Source organism: Gracilinanus agilis, chromosome 2, assembly GCF_016433145.1.
Source record: "Gracilinanus agilis isolate LMUSP501 chromosome 2, AgileGrace, whole genome shotgun sequence".
In the NCBI taxonomy this organism is placed as follows: Eukaryota; Metazoa; Chordata; class Mammalia; order Didelphimorphia; family Didelphidae; genus Gracilinanus; species Gracilinanus agilis.
In genome coordinates this window covers 499,810,832-499,834,661 of record NC_058131.1, presented here as the reverse complement: position 1 = coordinate 499,834,661, position 23,830 = coordinate 499,810,832, and the positions used below count along the sequence as shown (strand labels likewise).

Here is a 23,830-nt window from a genome sequence, read left to right as displayed (position 1 = left end):
TTTAGGACTTCCTATCACCTCCCTCCATCCCAGATTGCCCTTTACCAAGATGGAGCTAGCTTGATCACTGGGCTATTGCCATCTTCCAACATGGCGACACCCTAGCAAGCTTGGTTTCCCTGTTCTTCTAGTCAGGTGATTCGGAGGCGGAGTCACGTGAGTCACACAAAGCTAAAAGTGCGCAGCAAGCTGTCATTTCTAGTTTTAGCCAGTGGAGAGATGTTTCCTTGCAAGATTTGGACTAACCGCCTACCAGCGGAGGGACTGTTGCTGCAGTGGCTGCTTCTTCTTTTGCTTCTGAGCACCACTGGGTCCTTCAGATCTAGAATTTTTAGGAAGCATGTGTTTCGCTCCGACCTCAGTACCTCTCCGTACGTCTTGGATGATGCTCTCGGGCTCGGTCGGGTGTTCGATGGGATTGGCGGGCTGAGCGGAGGCGGGGTAAGCGCCAGAAGCTGCTGAGAAGCAGCCGACCTCGCCCGCAACCTGTGTGGGGAGGGGATGGGGAGCTGGAGTTCAGTTGCGGGGCTAGAAGGGGGCAGCGAATTGCAATTGTGCCTCTCTCCGTCCCCTTTCCTCTCCTCCCGCCTCTTCTCTGTCAAGGTGGACGTCAGGGTCGTTCCCCTGGGAGGCGGCCATGGATGGAGCTGCCCCTCCAGTCTCCAGAACTCGGGTCCCAATCCCACCACAGTTTCCCAGAAGTGCACGGCTATTTTGACTTTGGATCCTTCCTTGACCATGCGGTTCCTCGCTTGTAAAATGAGTAATTATGGCTTCTACCACCCAGGGAGATGTTTGTGTGAGGTGAGGTAACGGATGGAGAGTACTCTGCAAACTTTAAAAACCAGCATAAATTTGAGCTACTGCCAGTCAACAAGCATTCATTAGCTCCGGTATGCTAAGAGACACTGCCCTTGATCAAGGCAGGGCAAAAATTCACTATATGACAAAAACTTGGAAAGCATAGAAGTTACCTGTCAGATCTAGAATAATAATAATAATAATATTTAACATGTATATAACATCTTGTAAAGAATTGGAATATAAATGCAGGCAAAAACAAATACACTCTCTGCCCTCCAGAACTTCCAGTTCTCCAGACAGGAAAAACACAAATGGTGTGCTGAGGAATGCTGATGTGACAACTACAAAGAGATCTGCCTACCAATTATTTTACATAATTCTAATGATTCATGTGGGCATAAGTTATACTTCCAGAAATGTTAAAGGATTCAAAGTCGTGGGTGAGAACTTGAAGATTTTAGGGGCACAAGTCTTAGTTTCATCATTGTAGCAAATTGAAGGCAAGAGTTTTAGCAGAGAGGTGAGTTGGGAAGTAAGAAGCTGATAGTAGTAGATAGTATTGGAGATTGATTTCTGGCCAACAATTTAAAGCAAAAGAATAATAGACTTCTTTCTAGAGTGATATGCATATAGTAAAGGCTGGTTAAAATGTATTTGCTTGACGTTTAAGAATTTTTCCCTCCAGATTACATGTAGGTACAATTATTAATAAGCTTTTTCTAACATTTTGCAATCTATATTCTCTCTTTCCTTTCTATTCCACTAACCTCCTCAAGAAGGCAGATAGTCTTAAATTGTACATGTGTTATCATACAAAACATGTTTCCATATTATCATATCAAACAAGATACATTGCTTACTGTGGGGAAAATTTATAGAGGAAGTAAGGTGAAGAATGGTATGCTTCAGTCTGTAATCAGACTCTTTTCACGGATCCCTTAGAGTTGTCCTGGACCCTTTGCTTTGTTGATAATAAAGTCATTCTCAGATTATCTTCATACATCATTGCTATTTGCCTTAAGTTTTATAAGTCTATTTAAAAGGATCTTTAAACCAAAGGGGAGGGAGAAAACTATTGACTTTGTTAGAAGTCACTGAAAGTAGGAAGATGAATAGCAATAGAACTGCCAAAAAATTCATGGCCTCATGTAAAAATGAACAAAACCTTACTAATAAGCAAGAACTAGAGATGCAGGGAGGCAAATATGACTTCACAGCAATCCCTAAAATTAGTAGCCTCAGACCTTTATCTAAAACTGTGATGGGCAACCTTTTGAGCTTAGTGTGTCAAAATTCGCCAAAAAACCGAGCATAACTTGGGTGGTGCATCACTTCAAGAAAAAAATAACCATAATTTCGTGATATTTATAGTTTAAATAACAAAAATGTATACTTGTAATATATAACTATTTAATAAACCAAAATAGGTAAATTAATATAGGTAGCATTGTCATCCCTAGTGCAGTGTCTACACTAACACTACAGCAAATATTTCATCCTCAGCATGTGGCTCCATATTTCTTCGCATGTCATTGAAAATGGCTACATATATCAGTGCTGACATGCATATCATAGGTTTGCCATCATCGTCCTAAAATATGGCTCAGGAAGAGAATGTTTTTTTGACAAGAAACAAGATCAGTTAAATATGCCTGACTACCTTTATGTGTTATAAGGACTTCTTTCTTTTTCAGTAGAGATGGGAGGGAGAGAAAGATTTTCATTCACTGAAAAAATTAAACAAAGCCCTTATGATAAATAATGAATAGGCATATTCATTAGAAGCTTCTTTTTAAAGGACTCAGAACAGCCATGATTCACTGGGCTTTTTTACACCATGCTTTTCTTGTCTTTTCCTTTGATTCCCCTTTCTCATTGGTGACTTCCTCCCAACATCTCCATTATGAGGAAGAGTCCACATCAGTCAATTCATTTTTTGGACTTTGCCACTATGCCCTTGATTGAGTACCATCTTCTGCTCCTTTTCAGTTTTATTTGATGTATTGTATTTCCCCATTGGAATAGAAACTCCTTAAGGTCTGTTGGTATACTTCTTTTTGCCTGTATTACTATATATATAATATGTACTAATATGCTTTCTTCCTTTTTTTTTTAAACCCTTACCTTCTGTCTTAGTATCATTTATAAAATAGAAGAATGAAAAGGACTTAGGGAATTTGGATTAAGTGACTTGCCCAGGGTCACACAGCTGGGAAGTATCTGAGGCCAGATTTGAACCTAGGACCTCCTGTCTCTAGGCCTGGCTTTCAATCCACTGAGCTACCCAGCTGCCCTCCAGCCTAAAGATTCTTAAGTCATCTCTTCTTAAATTTTTTTCTTCATTTGTTTTTTGATATGGGATATATTTTCTGCTATTTTTTCAGTCTTGATGTTTTAATGTTTCTTATCTCCTGGAGTTATTCACTTCTGTTTAGGTACTTTTAATTTTCAAGGAAATCTTTTTTCTTTTCTAAGCCTGATAGCATTTAAATTTCATTATAATATCATTTTAACTTAAAAAAAGTTCTTGCTTTATTTCTATCAGGAATTCTAGTTGAACTTATTCAAAAGCTGGGTTTTTCTTTGAGGCTTTACATATAGATGTTTTTCAGTCATTTTCTTCTGGGTTTGTGTTTGGACTATTTCTGTCACCAATTAGTTCTTTTTTGTGAGATTCTTTTTTTATTTGTTCATCTCTTCCAGCCCTTCTATTTGACCTTGGACTTTGTATTGGGCCAGACTCTGCCCACTTCTGATGGAAATATGTGGGTTTATTTTGTGTCCTGTTTTTTGTTTTCTTCATTCATACTGCTGCTTTTTTTTTAGGGCACTAGGTATTGTGTTCTTCAAGGATCTCTCGGAGAGTTCAGGCTGAGTTCTGTTAAGTTCCTTACCTATGTCTGGGCCTGTAGCACAGGTCTGTAGGCTTGCTGTTGAGATCTGGAAAACCTTGCAGGTTCAGAGTGACAGAACTGAAAACTTCCCATTGGTCTGGTTTCCTACCCCAATCCTAGATAAAAATTTAAAAAAGAAATTCCTATCTTTATCTCTGAAAAGATGCTGTTCTCTCATTTCTCCATATTATTTCGTAATATGCTATAATGTGATATTTTTTAATAATGACCATTTCCCTAGTTATTATTAGGTCATTAATAGTTATTTAATAGCTGTTGTCTATTCTACAAGCTTGAGACTAGAACCAAAAGATCGTTCTATTTTGGGGTCAGAGTCACCTAGCCATTGTTCTCTTCTTTATTTGCTTCTTGCTCAAGACATAATTTAGGACCTGTGTCCTTGCCCTTGAGCTCTACTCTAAAGAATAGGCTTCCACCCTTTGGTACAGGTCCCCTTTTTAATCCTAACTGAATCTATGGATTTAATTTAATCCTTGTTGAATCCCAGGCATGGTATTTGTGTGACAGAATTGCTATCTGGCACTGTTTTTGTGCCCTCTATGATGGATCTAGAATCTCTGATCTTGCTGTGACTAATCAGGTTGGTCCTCATTTAGTCCCATGGAGGGAATGTTCAGCACAGTATGTTCCCTACTAGATCCTCTCACTATGTTCCCAGTAGCCACATGTTCTTTTTTTCTTTGTCTCCCTTGGCTGATCTGAGCTGAAAAGATGATGCACTGTGATTTTTTAACTATGTTTCCTGATCAGTCATGGTCTTGTGTATTCTCTAGATCTTTGGGGGTGGGGTGGGAGAGAATTTAACAGGCAGGGGAACCAACTGAAGGGATTTTTATTATAGAGTTGAATCTTATCAATTTAAAAGGGTTGCTGCATAATTTTTCTAAACACAGGTATGCAATTTTAGAGAAACTGAGTCAAAATCTTCAAGTTGGGTAATTAGGTTAATTGGAAAAGGGCCTAGTCTCCCAAGAAAGCTGGACTCATGGTTTAAGACCAGAAGACCCAGAGCACTGCAAGAGACCTTCTTTTATACTCCAAAGAGAGTGCTAACTTCAAAAAGTTTTTTAAAAAAAAGTAGGGTAGGATCTTTGAGCCTAAAATTTCCCAAGAGGAGTTAATCTAAAAGGAATAGAAAGCTCTCAAAGAGTGAAATTCTAAAGAGACAGAGAAGCATTTCTGACAAGGGTTATCCAGAGAATTATTTGTGGATGCACAAGAATTGCATAAACCAATTAAAATTTTTAAAAAGACATAAAAGAACAAAAATGAGTTGGAGGCAATAGGTTTGTGCTTGCTAGAGCTCTTCAAAGGCTTGATGACCATAAGTCAGTGAAATTGCAGAGTATTATATATTATTTGGACAAGATGAGACAATTAACCAGGAAACGTCTTTGTTTGGGCTTTTTTTTTTTTTTTAACCCTTGTACTTCGGTGTATTGTCTCATAGGTGGAAGATTGGTAAGGGTGGGCAATGGGGGTCAAGTGACTTGCCCAGGGTCACACAGCTGGGAAGTGGCTGAGGCCGGGTTTGAACCTAGGACCTCCTGTCTCTAGGCCTGACTCTCACTCCACTGAGCTACCCAGCTGCCCTGTTTGGGCTTTTACTTTGATTAATGAGGCAAAAATCAGGACAGAGAGAAATAAAAAGGAATTTATTATAAGTATGTCCCTGGTTGATCTACACATTAACTAAGTTGATTGTTGGAGATCAGCAAATGGCTTTCAGGATGGGGCAGCTTAGATTGGTAACTTTTATTTATTCATTCATTCATTCATTTATTTATTTATTTTCTTATTCATTCATTCATTCATTCATTCATTTATTTATTTTAAACCCTTAACTTCTGTGTATTGACTTATAGGTGGAAGAGTGGTAAGGGTAGGCAATGGGGGTCAAGTGACTTGCCCAGGGTCACACAGCTGGGAAGTGTCTGAGGCCAGATTTGAACCTAGGACCTCCTGTCTCTAGGCCTGGCTCTCAATCCACTGAGCTACCCAGCTGCCCCCACCCAGATTGGTAACTTTTGCAATGAGATAAAAGACAATTTGCAAAAGTCAGTGTCTGCAAAAGAGGTTATGCTTTCGCATCTCAGTTCATCCCTGAGATGGGAAGAACACTTTCTATAGGGGTTACCAATTTCTCAAGCAGGTATTTGACAATGACTATGTGATACAAAAAGCTGTAGACTCAGTGTTGCTTTACTCAACAGAGCCTCTCCCAAAACTGCAAGCAGAGCTGAGAACATTGTGTCACTGAGTCAATGAAATTTTTAGTAGTGAAATGTTAGCCCACAGGGTGGGTGTCTGGTAGCTTGTCATGACTAAAGATCATAAAAACTTGAGACTTAGAATGTACACTTATTCAGCTGTTTTTCTTTGACCTTTACAGTTTTTGCAATCTAATTCTCGCTACCCTTTTTGACCTCACTACATTTCTGACTTTTAATCATTATAATTAGACCATTTGTATATAAGGAATTCGGTAACATATGGACCTAGTCCATATATTTAATTTATTTATTTTTTAATTTTAGTAACAAATTTCCACATAAGTTTTCTGAAGTAAAATAATCCAAATTGTCTCCCTCCCTTCTTTCCTCTCCCCTCTTGGAGGTGGCAAGCAATTCAATCTGGGTTATACGTGTATTATGCAAAACATAAGCATACATTTTAAAGGCAATAATTAGTTCTTTTCTCTGATAGTCTTAATTTCTAAAGCTGAAATGATGAATATTTCACAAACTAGGAACATAGTTCTTTAAAACTCAAGCACTAAAAATTAAAACTAGAAGACACATAACTCAAAATGGGACTATCAAATGTAATATTGTTCTTCAATAGTTTAAAAAATAATTTTTTGCCTTTGTTAATAACATTGCCTTTTATTAGTATAATCTTTACACTTTCCTGGAGAGATTTCGTAATACCTCATTTGGTTTTCACAACTGCTTTAAAGTAAGCAGGATATTTTGATTATGCATTTTACAGTTGAGAAAGAGACCTACCCTAGAGGTATTTTACAGGGCTCATTAACATACAAATATAGACTCTGGAATGCTTTTTGCTGGCAAATAGTACAAGACATTGTTGACATGGTATGGCCAGTTCACCTTTGAGTGTATCTCAGTGCTGATGATTTTCGCTGGTGTAGGTGAGACTTTCCAGGCACGTTGCTTCTTTTCCTTTGTAATGGCTCATCGTGATGTTTTCCCTCTGATAATGCTTATAATTTCTTAAAAAAGACCAACAATCTCTCATCATCTGTTAGAACACTAATTTCCTCAGTGATAATAAATAAATAGATAAACTGTTTATTTGGCTTTTAGTAAAGCCTAGTCCAAAAGTGAGTTTCATTTCTTAACTGATAATATACACGTCTCTCTCCATGCTTCCTCTTGGCTCCCTCAGATTCTAATGTAGGCAATGAATGTATCATTAAACCAAATCCATGGTTTCTTTTTAATATGAACAAGTTGAATATCCAATTATGTGGCTATAATTGTTTAAAATTTCTTCAATAATAGTTTTTTCTTTGAAATCTCTTTTAGGCAACTTCCCGACTTCTAGTCAATTATCCCGAGCCTTATCGTTCTGAAATATTGGATTATTTATTTAAGGTAATATTTATTAAAGGAGACATTTTATGGTTATATTGAGAGTTGTTTAGACACCTTAAAATTTAAAAGTGAAGCTTTTTTTCTTTTAGCCACTTGGAAGTGACTATCATAAAAATGATTATTGCTTTAAATTTTGTCTTGTTTGTTTTACCTATAAAACTAGGTAGTAACTTTTCTTAAAGTACATTGAGCATGCATGATACAATTAAGGATGTTATTAATCTTGTTAATTCTTTTTCCTAGCCAAACTTTGGTGCTTCTTTACATATTCTGAAAGTGGAAATAGGTGGTGATGGACAAACAACAGGTAGGAAATTTGGGAAAATTTTAAATTTAAAGTGCTTCCTGTTGGAACATAGACATTCCTACTTTGTGTCTCAGTTGCATAAGGGGGAAAATGGGCTTTTGATTGGATGAATATTAAAAAGGTTTGGTCACCTGGGAATTGAATAATTATCAATTCCCAATTAAAGAATAACCTCAAGTTAAAATGATTTTTATGGAAGTTTATTTACAAATGAGAAGAAGAGAGAGAAGTTAAGAAATTTAGAGAGAGGATAAGGTAAGATAATTAACCTGACAAAACTAAATAATTCACTTAGGTCCCTGGTTTAACCCAAGCAGATCTAAGTAGTCCTCAATTGGAAAAAGACCAAGCCTTGAATCGAGGGCCAAGCCCCAAAAGCCCCAGAGGCATATGAAGCAAAGGCTTCAGACACAGAGTCTCTTTTTGAAGGTCAGGAAGATTCAGTCTCTACACTCACCACATGGAATTCCAAAGGAAAGATTTAAGAACAGTCTCACCAGCTCCAGAGCTCCTCCAAGTCCCAGTCAGGAACCAGAAGAGCAAGAGAGAGCTCACTGAGCTCTCTTTTAAAGGAGCTTCTTTTGTGTCACTTTCTATGCCTTCCTCTTAGTTTAAGTGTCCAATCACAGTAGATGCTTTTCTTAGGACTTTTCTTAGGACTGCCTAGGAGGCAGTCAGTAAATTCTGATTTGTCAGTCACTGTAGCACAGGTGGGTCACAGACCATCCAAACTGAGTTAAGTGGAGATGTTTTCACCTTTGGTGATTAAATCTAAATTGATTTATAATTTTCATTCTCTGTTTTTGCCCTTCTTGGTTTAAATATCAGCACCATATTTATTTCATAACAGAGTCTGGCAAAACTCCTTCTATACCTGTTATTTCAAATATTTTAATATTGGAATTAGTTGCTCTTTCAATGTTGGGTAGAATTCACTTGTAAATCCATCTGTTTCTAATGCTTTTTTCTTAGGAAGTTCATTAATGGCCTATTCACTTTCCTTTTCTAAAAGAGATTTCTTTAGATATTTTATTTTATTTTCTGATAGTTTAGGCAGTTTATTTTTTGTTAATAATCTTTCGTTTCACTTTTATTGGTAAATTTGCCCATAATTGAGGAAAATCATATTAAATGTTTAAATAAAATAAAATTTAAATTTAATTAATTTGAATAAATTAATGTATGATATTATAACATTATGTATAATATATTTATAATATAATAAACTAATAAAAATAAATTAAAATTTTAAATTTAATTTAAAAAATTTAAATAAAATTAAATAATTAAATTTATTTTCATCTTCCTTGGTGGTATATCAATCACCCTTTTCATCCTTAATAGTAGTGCTTCTTTTTCTAAATCATATTAACTAATGGTTTATCTATTTTGTTGATTTTTTCATAACTGACTCCTATTTATTTATTAATTTTTCATTGGTTTTCTTACATTCAATTTTATTGCTCTCACCTTTAATTTTTAGGATTTCTAATTTGGTATTTATGAGGATTTTTAATTTCTTCCTTCTCTAGTTTTTGTATTCCCAATTCTTTGATCTTTTCTTTCTTTATTTTAGTAATATAAACATTCAGAGATATACATTTTTCTCTTAATTACTGCTTTTTTTTAATATCCCATAGGTTTTGTTGTCTCATTATCAATCTCATTAATGAAATTATTGTTTGTATGATTTGTTCTTTTTTTTTTTTTAAACCCTTAACTTCTGTGCATTGGCTCCTCAGTGGAAGAGCAGCAAGGGTGGGCAATGGGGGTCAAGTGACTTGCCCAGGGTCACACAGCTGGGAAGTGTCTGAGGCCAGATCTGAACCCAGGACCTCCTGTCTCTAGTAAATTTAGTAGTCTCTAATAAATTTTTGCCACATTATGTTATTTTGATGGTAGCTCCATAATATTTTTTTTTCATTTTTAAAGTTATCTATCTTTACTGCTAAACAGACACTTCAAATACATATAAAACAGATGGTATTTAAAGAACAATTTCAATGTAACAGCAGCAAAAATATTTGGTTATGTTATTCTCATGTTTTATTAACATTATAATAAAATACCATAAGTTAAGTAATAATGTTAAGTAGCCTGGTTAACAAACAACTTTTCAAGGCTCACCTTAAATATAAACAGGTTGTCTGTAGGCAGTGGGGAGGAAAATTCTTCCTAGAATATTTTGTTTCGTGTTCTTCTACCAGATGCTCTCTTGGCCCTAGTTAAAGCCAACCAGATAATGGTGTTTCCACGATCCTACTTAAGAAAGTGCTGACTGAATATGCTAAAGAAGTTCCCATATTACATCCCAAAATATGCCATATCTTAAAGCAATAGGAGCTACTTGAATCTTGGAGTTTTAATTTTTTTTAAACATTAATTTTTTAAGATTTGGGGAACTTGAATGCAATATATTATCCAAGGAAATTTCAATATCTAGTTCATTTTGCACTAACTTAGCTCTCCTAATAAGCTACAATGTTTTGCATCACTTGGGAAACAGTAAAATCTCCATGAAAAAAAATCCAATTTTTAAAACATCATGATTGTATCTGACATGTGCTGCTTTTTAGAACCACATACCCCCAAATGATTTTTAAACATAAATAACCTTAATGTGAGGTATCCAGGTCTATAAAACATCATCAGCATGAAGACAGCATCTTTCTTCCTAAGGTTTAGGTTTGGCCCAGTATTCCTGAAACATGGAATACAGCATACCAACAGTCATTGCTCCTACTACAAAGCCTTGAGCTCCCACACGCATGCAAATCAGGTGGATAGACATTTTAGTATTCCCTCTGTTCTTCAATCTGTATAATCCATATGCAACAATAGCTGCAAAACCTGCTATTCCAATTGGGACAAATGGTGCCTCCTTAGCTTTTCTGGCATGTTTTGATCCCAAAGTCTCATCATAAGTCAAAAGAGAAACATCACTATCAGATAACATAGTCGTTGGTTGAAGTAAGAGACTTCTCAGAACAGTAGGATGCCAATTCACCTTTTACGAGAAGCCACAGTGTTTTTTCAGCTCCATAATATTAAAATTGTTTTTTCTTATGGTTTATTGCATTTTCTCCATAACTTGGGAGGTATAGAACTTACCTATGATGTTCTTTTTTTATTTTTTTCATTCATCTTTTTATTTTTTAGAAAATTTTTCCATGGTTACATGATTCACTTTTTTTCTCTCCCCTCAAAGCACCCCTCGCCAGCCCACTCATAGCCAATGTGCATCTCCACTGGGTTTTACATGTGTCATTGATCAAGACCTATTTCCATATTATTGATAGTTGCACTAGGGTGGTCTTTTAGTCTACATCCCAAATCATATCCCCATCATCCCATGAGTTCAAGCAGTTGTTTCTTCTGTTTCTACTCCCACAGTTCTTCTTCTGAAAGTGGGTAGTGTTCTTTCTCGTAAGTCCCTCAGAGTTGTCCTGGGTCATTGCATTGCTGCTAGTACAGAAGTCCATTACATTTGATTTTACCACAGTGTATCAGTCTCTGTGTATAACATTCTCCTGGTTCTGCTCCTTTCACTCTGCAACAATTTCTGCAGGTCATTCCAGTTCACATGGAATTCCTCCAGTTCATTCCTTTGAGCACAATAGTATTCCATCACCAGCAGATACCACAATTTGTTCAGCCGTTCTCCAGTTCAAAGGCATATCCTCATTTTCCAGTTTTTTGCCACTACAATGAGTGCAGCTATAAATATTTTTGTCCATGTCTTTTTCCCTATGATCTCTTTGGGGTATAAACCCAGCAGTGGTATGGCTGGATCAAAGGGCAGGCAGCCTTTAAAGCCCTTTGGGCATAGTTGCAAATTGCCATCCAGAATGGTTGGATCAATTCACAACTTCACCAGCAATGTATTAGTGTCCCAATTTGCACTTTTTCATGTGCTTATTGATAGTTTTGGTTTCTTTATCTGGAAATTGCCTATTCATGTCCCTTGCCCATTTATCAGTTGGGGAATGGCTTGATTTTTTTATACAATTGCTTTAGGTCCTTATATATTTGAGTAATTAGACCTCTGTCAGAGTTTTTTGCTATAAATATTTTTCCCAATTTGTTGATTCCCTTCTAATTTTCATTGCATTGGTTTTGTTTGTATGAAACCTTTTTAATTTACTGTTATCAAAATTATTTATTTTACATTTTGTAATTTTTTGACTCTTGCTTGATTTTAAATTCTTTCCTTTCCCAGAGATATGACAAGTATACGATTCTGTGTTTGCCTAAACTTATAGTTTCCTTCTTTATATTCAAGTCATTCACCCATTCTGAATTTATCTTGGTGTAGGGTGTGAGATGTTGATCTAGACCCAATCTCTCCCATACTGTTTTCCAATTTTCCCAGCAGTTTTTGTCAAATAGTGAATTTTTGTCCCCAAAACTGGGTTCTTTGGGTTTATCATAAACTGTCTTGCTGATGTCACTTTCCCCAAGTCTATTGCATTGATCCTCCCTTCTGTCTCTTAGCCAGTACCATATTGTTTTGATGACCACTGCTTTATAGTATAGTTTAATATCTGGTACTGGTAGGCCAACTTCCTTCACTTTTTTTTTCATTATTTCCCTTGATATTCTTGGTCTTTTGTTCTTCTAAATGAACTTTGTTATAGTTTTTTCTAATTCAGTAAGAAAATTTCTTGGTATTTTGATGGGTATGGCACTAAATAAGTAAATTAATTTGGGTAGAATGGTCATTTTTATTATGTTAGCTCATCCTACCCATGAACAATTAATGTTTTTCCAATTGTTTAGCTATAGTTTTAATTGTTTGGAAAGTGTTTTGTAATTGTGTTCACATAATTCCTGTGTATGTCTTGGCAGATAGATTCCTAAGTATTTTATATTGTGTTGGGTGATTTTAAATGGCATTTCTCTTTCTAACTCTTGCTGCTGAGATTTGTTGCAAATGTATAGCAATGCTGATGATTTATGTACATTTATTTTGTATCCTGCAACTTTGCCAAAGTTGTTGATTATTTCCACTAGCTTTTTAGTTGATTCTCTAGGATTTTTTAGGTAGACCATCAATGATGTTCTTGTGTACTTACCTCATGGTGCTGATTGATGCATTCTTTTAATTTCCATTTTACCCTCTAGTTCTAGAATTTCTGGGTCATTTTGAGGATGGTGTCTTGTGTAAATGGAATTAGCTTGAGCCCATTCATAGTCAAAAATCTGCCCATCCTAGGCGTAGAAATGATGTAATCCTCACCTTCCTCAGTGGGGAGGGAAGATGAGTTACCCACACGTGACAATGAGTAGCAAATCTAGAACAAGGGACTGCCCTTTGGGCAGTCCAAATCAATGTGGAGACTGCCATTTGTCCATTTGAATTAGAGGTGGACCCACAGGAAGTGACGAAGGACACTGTCTCTTTAAGTATATTACTTACTTCCTGTTGAGGCAGTTTCTAATTAGAACTCAGTGCTGAAGGATCTCCTGAGACCACAGAACGCTTACACTCTGTATTGTCACGTGGGTAAGTTAGGCTGACTTCCTTGGCCTAGCTGGGCCGCTTCCAAACTCTGCCTATCTGGCTGTTGTGCCTTGTGGCTTACAGCTTCATTTATTTAGCCTTTAACCCTCTCTCTCCCTCCTGGCCTTTGGCCTGGACTAGCCTCTCCCTTTCTCTTTAGTCCTACTTTTTACCTACCAGATTGTAAATAAACTCCTCAACCCGATGCTGACTTGGGTCTGATTTAATTATGGAATCAACCTGAATCGTTGATTCCTGGCGGCCACACTTTAAATATATTATCTATAAAATACCCTAAATTTTCCCTTTTACAATTTAAGCACTTTTTTTTTTACCATAACTTTCTTGGAGTCTGACAATTCTTATACTGTTATTCTTTGATCTGTTTTCTAGGTCAACTGTGTTTGTTATTTCCTGGGCTCTATTTAGTTCTTCCAATTTCTATATTCCAGGGTCAAGTGCAGTCCCTGGGTCTTCTGCTTAAGACCCAGGTTGTGATTGACCTGTGCTCCAACCAGAGCCCCAGTTAGTTCTGATCCTACAAACTGACAGCTCACCTGCCCCCATGACAGTAGCCAGGGACCCCACACTCCTAGGGGTGAACAGAGCCCACAGGGCCCCAGTCCTTTAGCAGCTGCACTCACTAGTATGTGCTCCCTTCCCACTCTTCCTCTTGATGCTGCAGCCTGGGTTAGAGTAGATGTCTGGTCAGCTTGCTTGGTTCCCCAAAGCCCTTCCCTGGTCAGTGGTCTACACCCTGCCGGGGATCAGAGGGGATCACTGGGGCAAAGTTTAAAGCCCACACAACCTCTCCTAGAATTTGTTGCCTGTTGGTTTCATCCGTATGTGCTTCTATTGATATAAATTCCCAGGTTGAGCAAACAAGTGAGGCTGCCAGTTCTGCCCCCTAGAGCAGTGATGGTAAACCTACGGCATGTGTGCCAAACAGGGCACACAGAGCCATCTTTGTGGGCACACCTGCAGTAGCCTGAGAGAGTTCCTTACTATAAAGCCAGAGGGGCTGAGGCAGAGCTGTTTCCCTCTTCATCTCCATGCCCACGAGGACATTCCTCACTTTACTATCCCCTGTCTGGGGCAAGGGAGGTGGCTGGGGGGTGGGGGTAGGGAAGAGAAGGTATGGAGAGCTGACATGCTGTGTGAGGGTTCAGCGCAGACAGCAGCTTTTTGAGTCTCTTGTGAAGGTGATTCCTGTGGTGGAGTTGGAGAGGAGCTAGATTTGAGGGGAGCATAGCTGGAGGGGAGCAGAGTGTTTGGGCCATTCTCCTCCTCTCCACACACCTCTCTCATTTCCCTCCCCTCTGCCCAGCCTCTCAATGGGAGTGCTTCCTTCCTCCCCTGTCTGAGGTAAATAAGGGGGTTCGGGAGGGTGGGTGGGCATGGCGTGGGACTTGGTCTGGATTGGTGTGGAAGCAGAGCAACCCTCTATTTCCAAAAGGTTCCCCATCATGGGGGCAGCTGGGTAGCTCAGTGGAGTGAGAGTCAGGCCTAGAGACAGGAAGTCCTAGGTTCAAATCTGGCCTCAGCCACTTCCCAGCTGTGTGACCCTGGGCAAGTCACTTGACCCCCATTGCCCACCCTTACCAATCTTCCACCTATGAGACAATACACCGAAGTACAAGGGTTAAAAAAAAAAAAAGGGGGTTCCCCATCAGTGCTCTAGGACTTGGCACTTGTTGATTCTGTGTTGTTGTTTGCCTGGTGATACTGAGGTTAGGGAAGTCAGAGAGATCTTCCTCCCTATTTGTCCTTGGCTGCTCAGCTTCCCTTCTGACTCTTAGCTGGTTTTGCAGATTTTAGCACTGATTCTGTAGTTTTTTTCTGACTGTTTGCGGAGGAGTTTGGAGAGCAAGGAAGTCTCATACCCTACTTGGCCATCTTCACACAATCCTGAAAATTTCCAGGGACTAAAAGTTCTAAGCAGGCTCTAAATACTTCTTACTGTTTGCAGATTATTTAATAATAAAAACGTATATTAAATTTTAATAATTTTTGACCAGTCATTTAAGAAATCTTTCTATGAAATTATTTTTTCTTTTCAGATTCGAATCGGGAATACTGTTTCTTAGAAGTGAGTTTTTAGGTGAATCTAGCATAGTTTGAAGAGCTGTAAACTAAAAATTTCTTTCCCTTTTTTCCTCTCTGTTCTGTTTAGATGGCACTGAGCCCTCCCATATGCACTATAAAGGCGATGAGAACTATTTCCGGGGCTATGAATGGTGGCTAATGAAGGAAGCTAAGAAGAGGAATCCCAATATTAGACTTATTGGTTGGAAATTTAATTTTTCATTCTCCTTCAGAGCTTGCCTATTATTCAGATGAGTCATGCTCTCATTACTTTATAATGGCATTACTCTTTATTCTTTGAACGTGAGTTTGATTTGGGAAATAAATTGGAATCAAGGCTAGTAACAACTCAGTCATTCACTGGAGATTCAGACGGCTTGAATTGCTTAAGTCAAATATCTAAAAGGCTGAACGTTAATATCAATTTTGTATTCTAGAACAAGGTATGATTATAAATTCACATGGTTTTTTTAAGAGTACATTTTCTAAATTCAGAGTAGTTGTAGAAAAGAACTTCAAAAAGTGTGAACAATTGTAACATTATCAGAGTAAGTATTTTCTCAGGGTGACTAACTACAGAAGCTCAGTTACTGGAGTAACACTTAGGGATATCACCTTTATATATATTTATATATGTTATAAAAATGTTCAGTATGTTCAGATTTGGCATCAATTCTAAATCGGTTCTGTTATTTCTATTTTCACATTATAAATACATGATTATTGATTGAGATCTAGAAGGGATCTTAGAAGACAGTTAAGGCCAACCTCTCATTTTAAAAATGAGGAAATGGATGATTAGAAAGTTTAATTGATTCCTTTAAAGTCACACAGGGACTAAGAGGTTGAGCTAGAATTCAGACTCAGATCCCCTTATTCCAAATCTAGCACTCCATGCTGTCTACTTGTATGCTGCCCTGCCCCCCAATATGTATGTGTATGTATACAATCTTTAGAATAATATAATATATTGGTATAAATTCACTGAGAGATCATTGAATTATTACTGCATTGTATATAGTAACATAATTATAGCACATGTTATATAATATGTACTCTGTGGTATAATAAAGTATGTATACTTTATAGTATTATACAATACTATAAAATTATACTGCTATATAGTAAATGCTTTATAATATAATACTAGTATGTATTATATATAAATCATGACAATATAATATATAATACTATATTATACAATACCATAAAATATATAATAATGCAATTACATATAATATGTCACAACACATATGATATAAGTATATTATTAATATGTTATATTAACTGTTATAGTTAGTATATCATATAATACTATAAATATATAGTGTAAATAGATATGATATGTAATGTATAAAATAATATATAATATTATAAAATTCTATGTTTGTATATATTATACACACAGATACATGGACACACATATATACACATATATGTATATGTATATACATATGTATACATACATACACATATATATGTATATAAAACCCCTTGATGAATTCATACCAATTTATTAATAACATTCAGCTTGACATTTAGAATCAGATAGATTTGACCAAATTTAAAAAATAATCTCTTCTATCCCGTGAACCAGTAGGCACATTTCCTAAATTCAGTAAACATTTATTAAGTACTTTCTATATACTAAGCAGACAATCTACCCTCAAGGAATTTACTATCTAATGGGGTAAAGAATACACAAAAGGAAGCTCTAAGAAATAGCTTATATAGAATCTCTTAAGAAAAATGGGGTTACCTGGATAGTTTTGAGCCTGCTATGAAGGATGACTTTGGGAGGAGTTTAATGCCTCACCCTCTGGCCTCCAATCAAAATGGAGAGTCAACTGAAAATTGAGGTGTTGAATATCAAAAAACATTTTGTTTTCCTCTAAAAAAAGACTTTTAGTATTAATGGAAAAGAATATGGATACCTATTCTGTCTGTGAAATTCACCAAAAGAGAATATAATCCACGATATGGTTTTGTATATGTGTGTAAAAAACTAAGCATTACTTTAATGTTGATTGATTTACTCTATTAACTCAGCCTTTTATGCTTTGATTATCTTTTTCTTAGGGTTGCCATGGTCATTTCCTGGTTGGATAAGTTCAGGTAAAAGCTGGCCCTATGATAGTCCCTCCATTACTGCTTTATATATTGTGTCTTGGATATTGGGTGCTAAGAAACATCATGATTTGGACATCGATTATATTGGGGTTAGTAATATATATTTTAAGTTATCTTTCATTTTTTCCTTTTTACCCTGCATATTTAGTTAGCTTTTATATTTAGATGCTACCACATTCCATCATGTAACTAGTCCTCCTTGTCATCTTTCTAATTTTTTCCTTTGGTAATATAAATAACCTTTACTTCTTTGGGATTGCCCATCCACTCTCCTCTCTTCTTCTATATATTCATCAGGAACTGGGAGACTGGAGAGCTGTTTTCTAGTCTCAGTCTTGTCATTAAGTAATTATGAAAGTTTGGGCAAGGTGCTTAACCTCTGGGCCTTAACTCCCTCATCTGTAAAAGAGGGAGAATGGGCTTGTTTGCAAGGGTGCCTCTTAAATTCTGTGATTGCCTAATTCTAATCCGAGTGGATTTCATTAATATTCCTTGCTATTTTCCTTCTCTTGGCCATTAAATATTTGATTTGTCTGTTTGGTATAATAATGTATTTTATGGATGCCCATTTAACATGTTGAAATACAGTTTGCTGACAAATCTGACCTGTCTTTCAGAATATAGGCAAAGATTTAAATTTCTTAACCTGTTGTTTTGAAGTTTTTCTTTTGATTCCTCCCTTGATTTCTAGTAAATTTTGCAGTATGCTTAATTCCTTTAAAATGACAAGCTTTTTTCTTTAAAGGTACCCTGATGTTTTATAAGCCATAAATATATGCATTTTCTAAGGACTGAAAGTTAGAAAAGTGACAGTCACATAAGGGGTTCCACTTATTATGCCTTTTGTTTTACATTTAGACTTTTATTTTTTCAACCTTATTTTAAAAATTTGTTTTGTTTTGTAGATTTGGAATGAGAGAACATTTGACACTCAATATATAAAGGTTTGTAGTACCCTTGACATGGTTTATTTTCATACTGTTCTCAAAGAAAAAATGAGGTCACTGAAATTAAAGCTGTGGCAACCCCAAAACATTTGTGTAATATGTTGCTTTTAACTTTATTGCTGAAAATCTCCTAATTATCTTGATGTCTTAGCATTTGTTTCATATTATAATAAATTAACTCCAAAGACAATGAAATAGCAGCTCAGCACTGTTTAACCATTGCAGAACCCAGTATGACACACAGCATGGACAGCACTGGGAGGAACTGAGTCTAACAAAGTCTAGCCATGAGAGGAGAGGGTGGAAGCCAATGGGATCTGCCTTAAACAATGTATTCAAAGTATTCAGTTTGGGACCCAAGAAGCAGCCTAGCTCATCTCAAGCATCAAAATGACCACAATAGAAACTCAAGACAGTTCTCCTCCACCTCAGGAATAGAATCGAGCTTCAACATATTGGTAAAAGTTCTGAAAAAAGCCCCACAAAATGAGCAAAAGCCCAAGAAAAAGTCTGACCCTGGAAGACTTCTAGGAAAGAGATGACCAAAATACAAGCTCAGAAGACAGCAGTACAAAAATGAAAAAATGTGATACCTCAAAAGAAAATATTAAATATTGTCAGGCTCAAAATGAACTACTGAAAGAGCTCTAAAAGAGGATCAAAAGACAAATAGAGGGGGCAGCTGGGTAGCTCAGTGGATTGAGAGTCAGGCCTAGAGATGGGAAGTCCTAGGTTCAAATCCGGCCTCATACACTTCCCAGCTGTGTGACCCTGGGCAAGTCATTTGACCCCCATTGCCCACCCTTACCACTCTTCCACCTAGGAGCCAATACACAGAAGTTAAAGGTTTTAAAAAAAAAGACAAATAAGCCACTTCCCAGCTGTGTGACCCTGGGCAAGTCACTTGACCCCCATTGCCCACCCTTACCAATCTTCCACCTATGAGACAATACACCAAAGTACAAGGGTTTAAAAACAAAAAACAAAACAAACAAAAAAAAAGACAAATAGTAAGGGGGCAGCTAGGTGGCTCCATGGATTGAGATCTGGGCCTTGAGATAGAGGGTCCTAGATTCAAATTTGACCTTATATAGTTCCCAGCTATGTGACCCTGGCCAAGTCACTTAACCCCCATCGCCTATTCCATATTGTTCTTTTGCCTTGTAACCAATACATAATACTGATTTTAAGATGGAAGTTGTGTTTTTTTTTTAAAAAGAGTAAGATTTGGGAAAAAAAATTTGAAATGAAAATTAATAGAAAAAGTCAGTGTCTTAGAACACAATTAATTGAAGAAAACAGCTTCCTAAAAAAAAAATGCAAAACCTCAAACAAGAAAATCATTTCCCCAAAAAAAGTACAAAATAAAAAGACAAAAATGTATTTCTAAAAATGAGAATTGAACAAAATGGAAGCTTAAGACATCAGGAAGCAATAAAAGAAAGTCAAAAGAATGAAAACATATAAGAAACCAGAAATATCTCACTAGAAAAACAACTGACATGAAAATGGATCTAGGAGAGATAAAGGATGATTGATTGCCTCAAACAATAGGGGAAAATATAAATTGAAAGAATCTACTAATTACCCCCTGAAAGAGATCCCAAATTGAAAACTCACAGGACTATTATAGCCAATTTTCAGAACTTCCCAAGCCAAGGAGAAAATCCTATAAAAAGCCAGAAAAAATAAACCAGCAAACAACAATTTAAATCTCATGGATCCATAATCAGCATTACATCAGACCTAGCAGTTTCTACATTAAAGGACCAGAAGACATAGAAGATGATATTCTGCAAAGCAAAGGATTTTGGACTTGTAATAAATAACCACATACCCAACCTAACTGAGCATAATACTGCTGGAGAAGAAATTTATATTTAATGATAGAGAGGACCTTGAGGCATTCCTTATAACAAGACTAGAGCTGAAAATAAAATTTGATGGTCAAATCTGACACTCAAAAGAAGTATAAAGAGATAAAAAAGAAAACTCAAGGTACTCAATTGGGTAACACTCATTACGTTCCTACAAGAGAAAATGGTAACTAGGATACTTAAGATATCTGTGCTACAAGAGACATTTAAGGTACTTGTGGTACTCAAAAGAATCAGTGGGATTATCAGACTATTTACATTACTAGATAGGAAGGTAATAATTAAGATACTGAAGATATCTACGTAGGTGATGTACGTAAGATACTTAATGCACTAAGTGGAATTTGGGCGCCAAACTGACTACTATGTATGGGAAGGTAATAAGATACCTATGATCATGTCTTTGAGGCTTGAAATACTTAAAATATTTAAAATACTTAGAATATTCAAAGTACTGAATATATTTAAGAACTTTATTACTATTAGGGTAATGAATAGTATACATAGAGAGTATAATGCAGAAGATGAATATGATGGGATGGCAGATAAAGAAGTTGAAAGATTAGAAAGAAAATACTAGGATAAAAGAAAAGGAGGTGGAGATGAATTATTTCACATGAGAAGATACATAAATCAATACAATGTCATTGTGGATAAGATGGGAGAGTGACAAGCAGTGGCACAAAGTGGGAATAAGGTCCACATTTGATTATGGAAACCTGTCTTAGGGAAGTAAAAAGGGGAGAGGGAATAAGAGAAAGGGGAGGCAGACAAATGAGGGCAAACAGGGGAGGTGGTAATCAGAAGTAAAACATTTATGATTAGGGAAAGGCTGAAAGGAGAGAAAGATAAATGGGGAAACTAAGAGGGAAACAATAATTACAACTGTGAATATGAACAGGATAAATTCATTCATAAAGTGGAGGAGGATAAGAGAGTGCATTAAAAGCCAGAATCCCACAATATGCTGTCTACAAGAAATGCATTTAAAGCAAGGAGTCATATACAGAGTAAAAGTAAAAGACTGGAGAAGAATATTTTATGCTTTAGCTAAAGTTTTTTTTTTTAAAACCCTTAACTTCTGTGTATTGGCTCCTAGATGGAAGAGTGGTAAGGGTGGGCAATGGGGTCAAGTGACTTTCCCAGGGTCACACAGCTGGGAAGTGTCTGAGGCCAGATTTGAACCTAGGACCTCCCGTCTCTAGGCCTGGCTCTCAATCCACTGAGCTACCCTCCTGCCACTTTAGCTAAAGTTTAAAAAATTAAGGGTAACATTTATAATCCTACACAATGCAAAAGTGAAAATTGATTCAAGGTTTCCTAACCCCCCAAAATTGTTTTAATTAAAAGAGATAAGGAATAAAATTGCAAATTACAGCTTGATAAAAGGTACCATAGACAATGAAATCATCAGTAGTGAACATATGCACCAAATAACATAGCATCCAAATTCCTTAAGGAGAAGTTACATGAGTTATAAAAGAGAATAAAAATTTAAACTATATTAGTCTGGAACATTAAACCTCCTTTCTCAGAACTAGATAATTCAAACCAAAAATAAACATGAAAGAAGTTGAGGAGGTGAAAAGAATTTTATAAAAAGTTAGATTTGATAGACCTAGAAAACTGAATGGGAATAGAAAAGAATATACCCTGGTACCTTCAGAAAAACTGATCATATAATAGGACATAAAGGCTTCAAAACCAAATGCAAAAAAGAAATAAATGCATCCTTACCAGATCATAATGCTATAAAAAATTACACTCACCTAAGGGCCACAGTGGGAAAAAAGATTAAATAACCTTTTCTTTAAGAATCAGTGGGTCAAATAACAAATCATAGAAACAATCATCAAAGAGTAAAGGAAGAAAAGCAAATTACCAACAGGAAAAATGTAAAGGGTTAATTCATATCCAATAAAGAAAGCAATTATTGGCTTGTACTTTGCCTATTTACATGCCAGTAAACACATGAATGTTAAAAATATGTTAATTGTCCAGATTAACTGAAAAGGAAATAGAATGAACAACCCTATCTCAGAAAAAAGAAACTAAACAAGCAATCAGCGAATTACTTCAGAAAAAACTCCATGGCCAGATGGATTCACAAGTGAATACTAAATATTTAAAGAATAAATTCTAAAACCCTATACACTATTTGGGAAAATAGCCAGTGAAGGAATTCAAACAAATTATTTCTATGACACAAATATGTTGATACCTAAATCAGAAAGAGAAAAAACAGAAAACTGTAAACTAATCTCCCTAATGAATATGGATGCAAATATTTTTAATAAAAAACCAAATAAAACCATATGATTAATTGAATAGATGCAGAAATAACTAATGAAAAAATCCTTTGCCATTAGAAACACTAGAGAACACTGGAATAAATGTAACATTCCTCAATATGGTTAATAGTGTCTACCTAAAACCACTAGATAACATTATCTGTAAGAGGATAAACTAGAACTTTCCCAGTAAGATCAGCAATGAAGCAAGGATGCCCATTATCACCACTACTATTTGGTGTTGTACAAGAAATGCTAATTATAGCAATAAAAGAAGAAATTGAAGGAATTGGACTAGGCAGTGAGGAAATAAAACTAACTCTTTGTAGATGATATGATATAATTGATGAATCAACCAAAAAACCAATTTAAGCAATGAACCATTTTAACAAACTTGCAAGATATAAGATAAACACACAGAAATCATCGGCATTTCTCTATACAAGCAATAAAACCCAACTGTAAGAGATAGAAAGGGAAATCCCATTTAAACTAACTATAGACAACGTAAAATACCTGGCAAGATAAACTAAAAATGTATGAACACATACAAAATTCTTTTCACATGAAATTAAATCTAAACAAATGGGAAAATATTAATCGCTCATGGGCAGGCCAAACAAATATAATAAAAAAATGGCAATTCTGCTTAAATTAAATTACCTGTTAAGTTCCATACCAGTCAGACTACTCAAAAATGATTTCATAGAGCTAGAAAAAATATTAACAAAATTCATCTGGAAGAACAAAAGACCTAGAATATCAAGGAAATTAATGAAAAAAAAATGAAGGAAGGTGGCCTAGTTAAACTGGATCTCAAGCGATATTATAAAGTTACAACCATCAAAGCAATCTAGTACCATCTGAGAAATATAGTGGATCAATGGAATAGATTAGATACTCAAACCAGAGTTGTAAATGACCATCGTAATCTAGTCTTTGAAAAACCAGAGATCCAAGCTTTTGGAAGGAGAACTCACTATTTGACAAAGACTGAAAAACAATATTATAAAAATGAGCCACAGACCAACATCTAGTGCCCAAAATAAGATAAAGCAAAAATGCAGATATGATTTAGAAATAAATTGTGATGCTATAAGTAAATTAGAGGAGTTAATAGTGTTATCTGTCAGACCTATGGATATGGGAAGAATTTATGATCAAACAAAAGAGAACATTATGATATGTAAAGTAGATAATTTTGACTGCATTAAATTAAAAACAGTTTGCACAATCAAAACCAATGCAACCAAAATTTGTAGGAAAACATCAAACTGGGGAAAATTTTTATGGTGTGTGTATAGCAAAGGCCTTATTTCTCAAATATATGTATATCTGAACCAAATTTATT

General features: G+C 35.9%; 2 protein-coding genes across 2 annotated transcripts in view; one reads left to right on the top strand and one right to left on the bottom strand.

Annotated features, from left to right (window-relative positions):
* Nucleotides 1-219: 219 nt before the first annotated feature.
* The window catches only part of GALC (galactosylceramidase), an 89,699-nt gene continuing 66,088 nt past the window's right edge, over nt 220-23,830 (top strand). The window contains exons 1-6 of the mRNA XM_044664988.1: nt 220-441; nt 7,271-7,339; nt 7,583-7,646; nt 15,323-15,436; nt 17,314-17,453; nt 18,270-18,308. Of these exons, the coding sequence (XP_044520923.1) occupies nt 220-441; nt 7,271-7,339; nt 7,583-7,646; nt 15,323-15,436; nt 17,314-17,453; nt 18,270-18,308 (648 nt within the window). The remainder of the gene's footprint in view (nt 442-7,270; nt 7,340-7,582; nt 7,647-15,322; nt 15,437-17,313; nt 17,454-18,269; nt 18,309-23,830) is intronic.
* LOC123237828 (HIG1 domain family member 1A, mitochondrial-like) lies at nt 10,321-10,614 on the bottom strand. Its single transcript, XM_044664989.1, has one exon. The coding sequence runs from the start codon at nt 10,600-10,602 to the stop codon at nt 10,321-10,323; it is 282 nt and encodes a 93-aa protein (XP_044520924.1). The 5' UTR covers nt 10,603-10,614.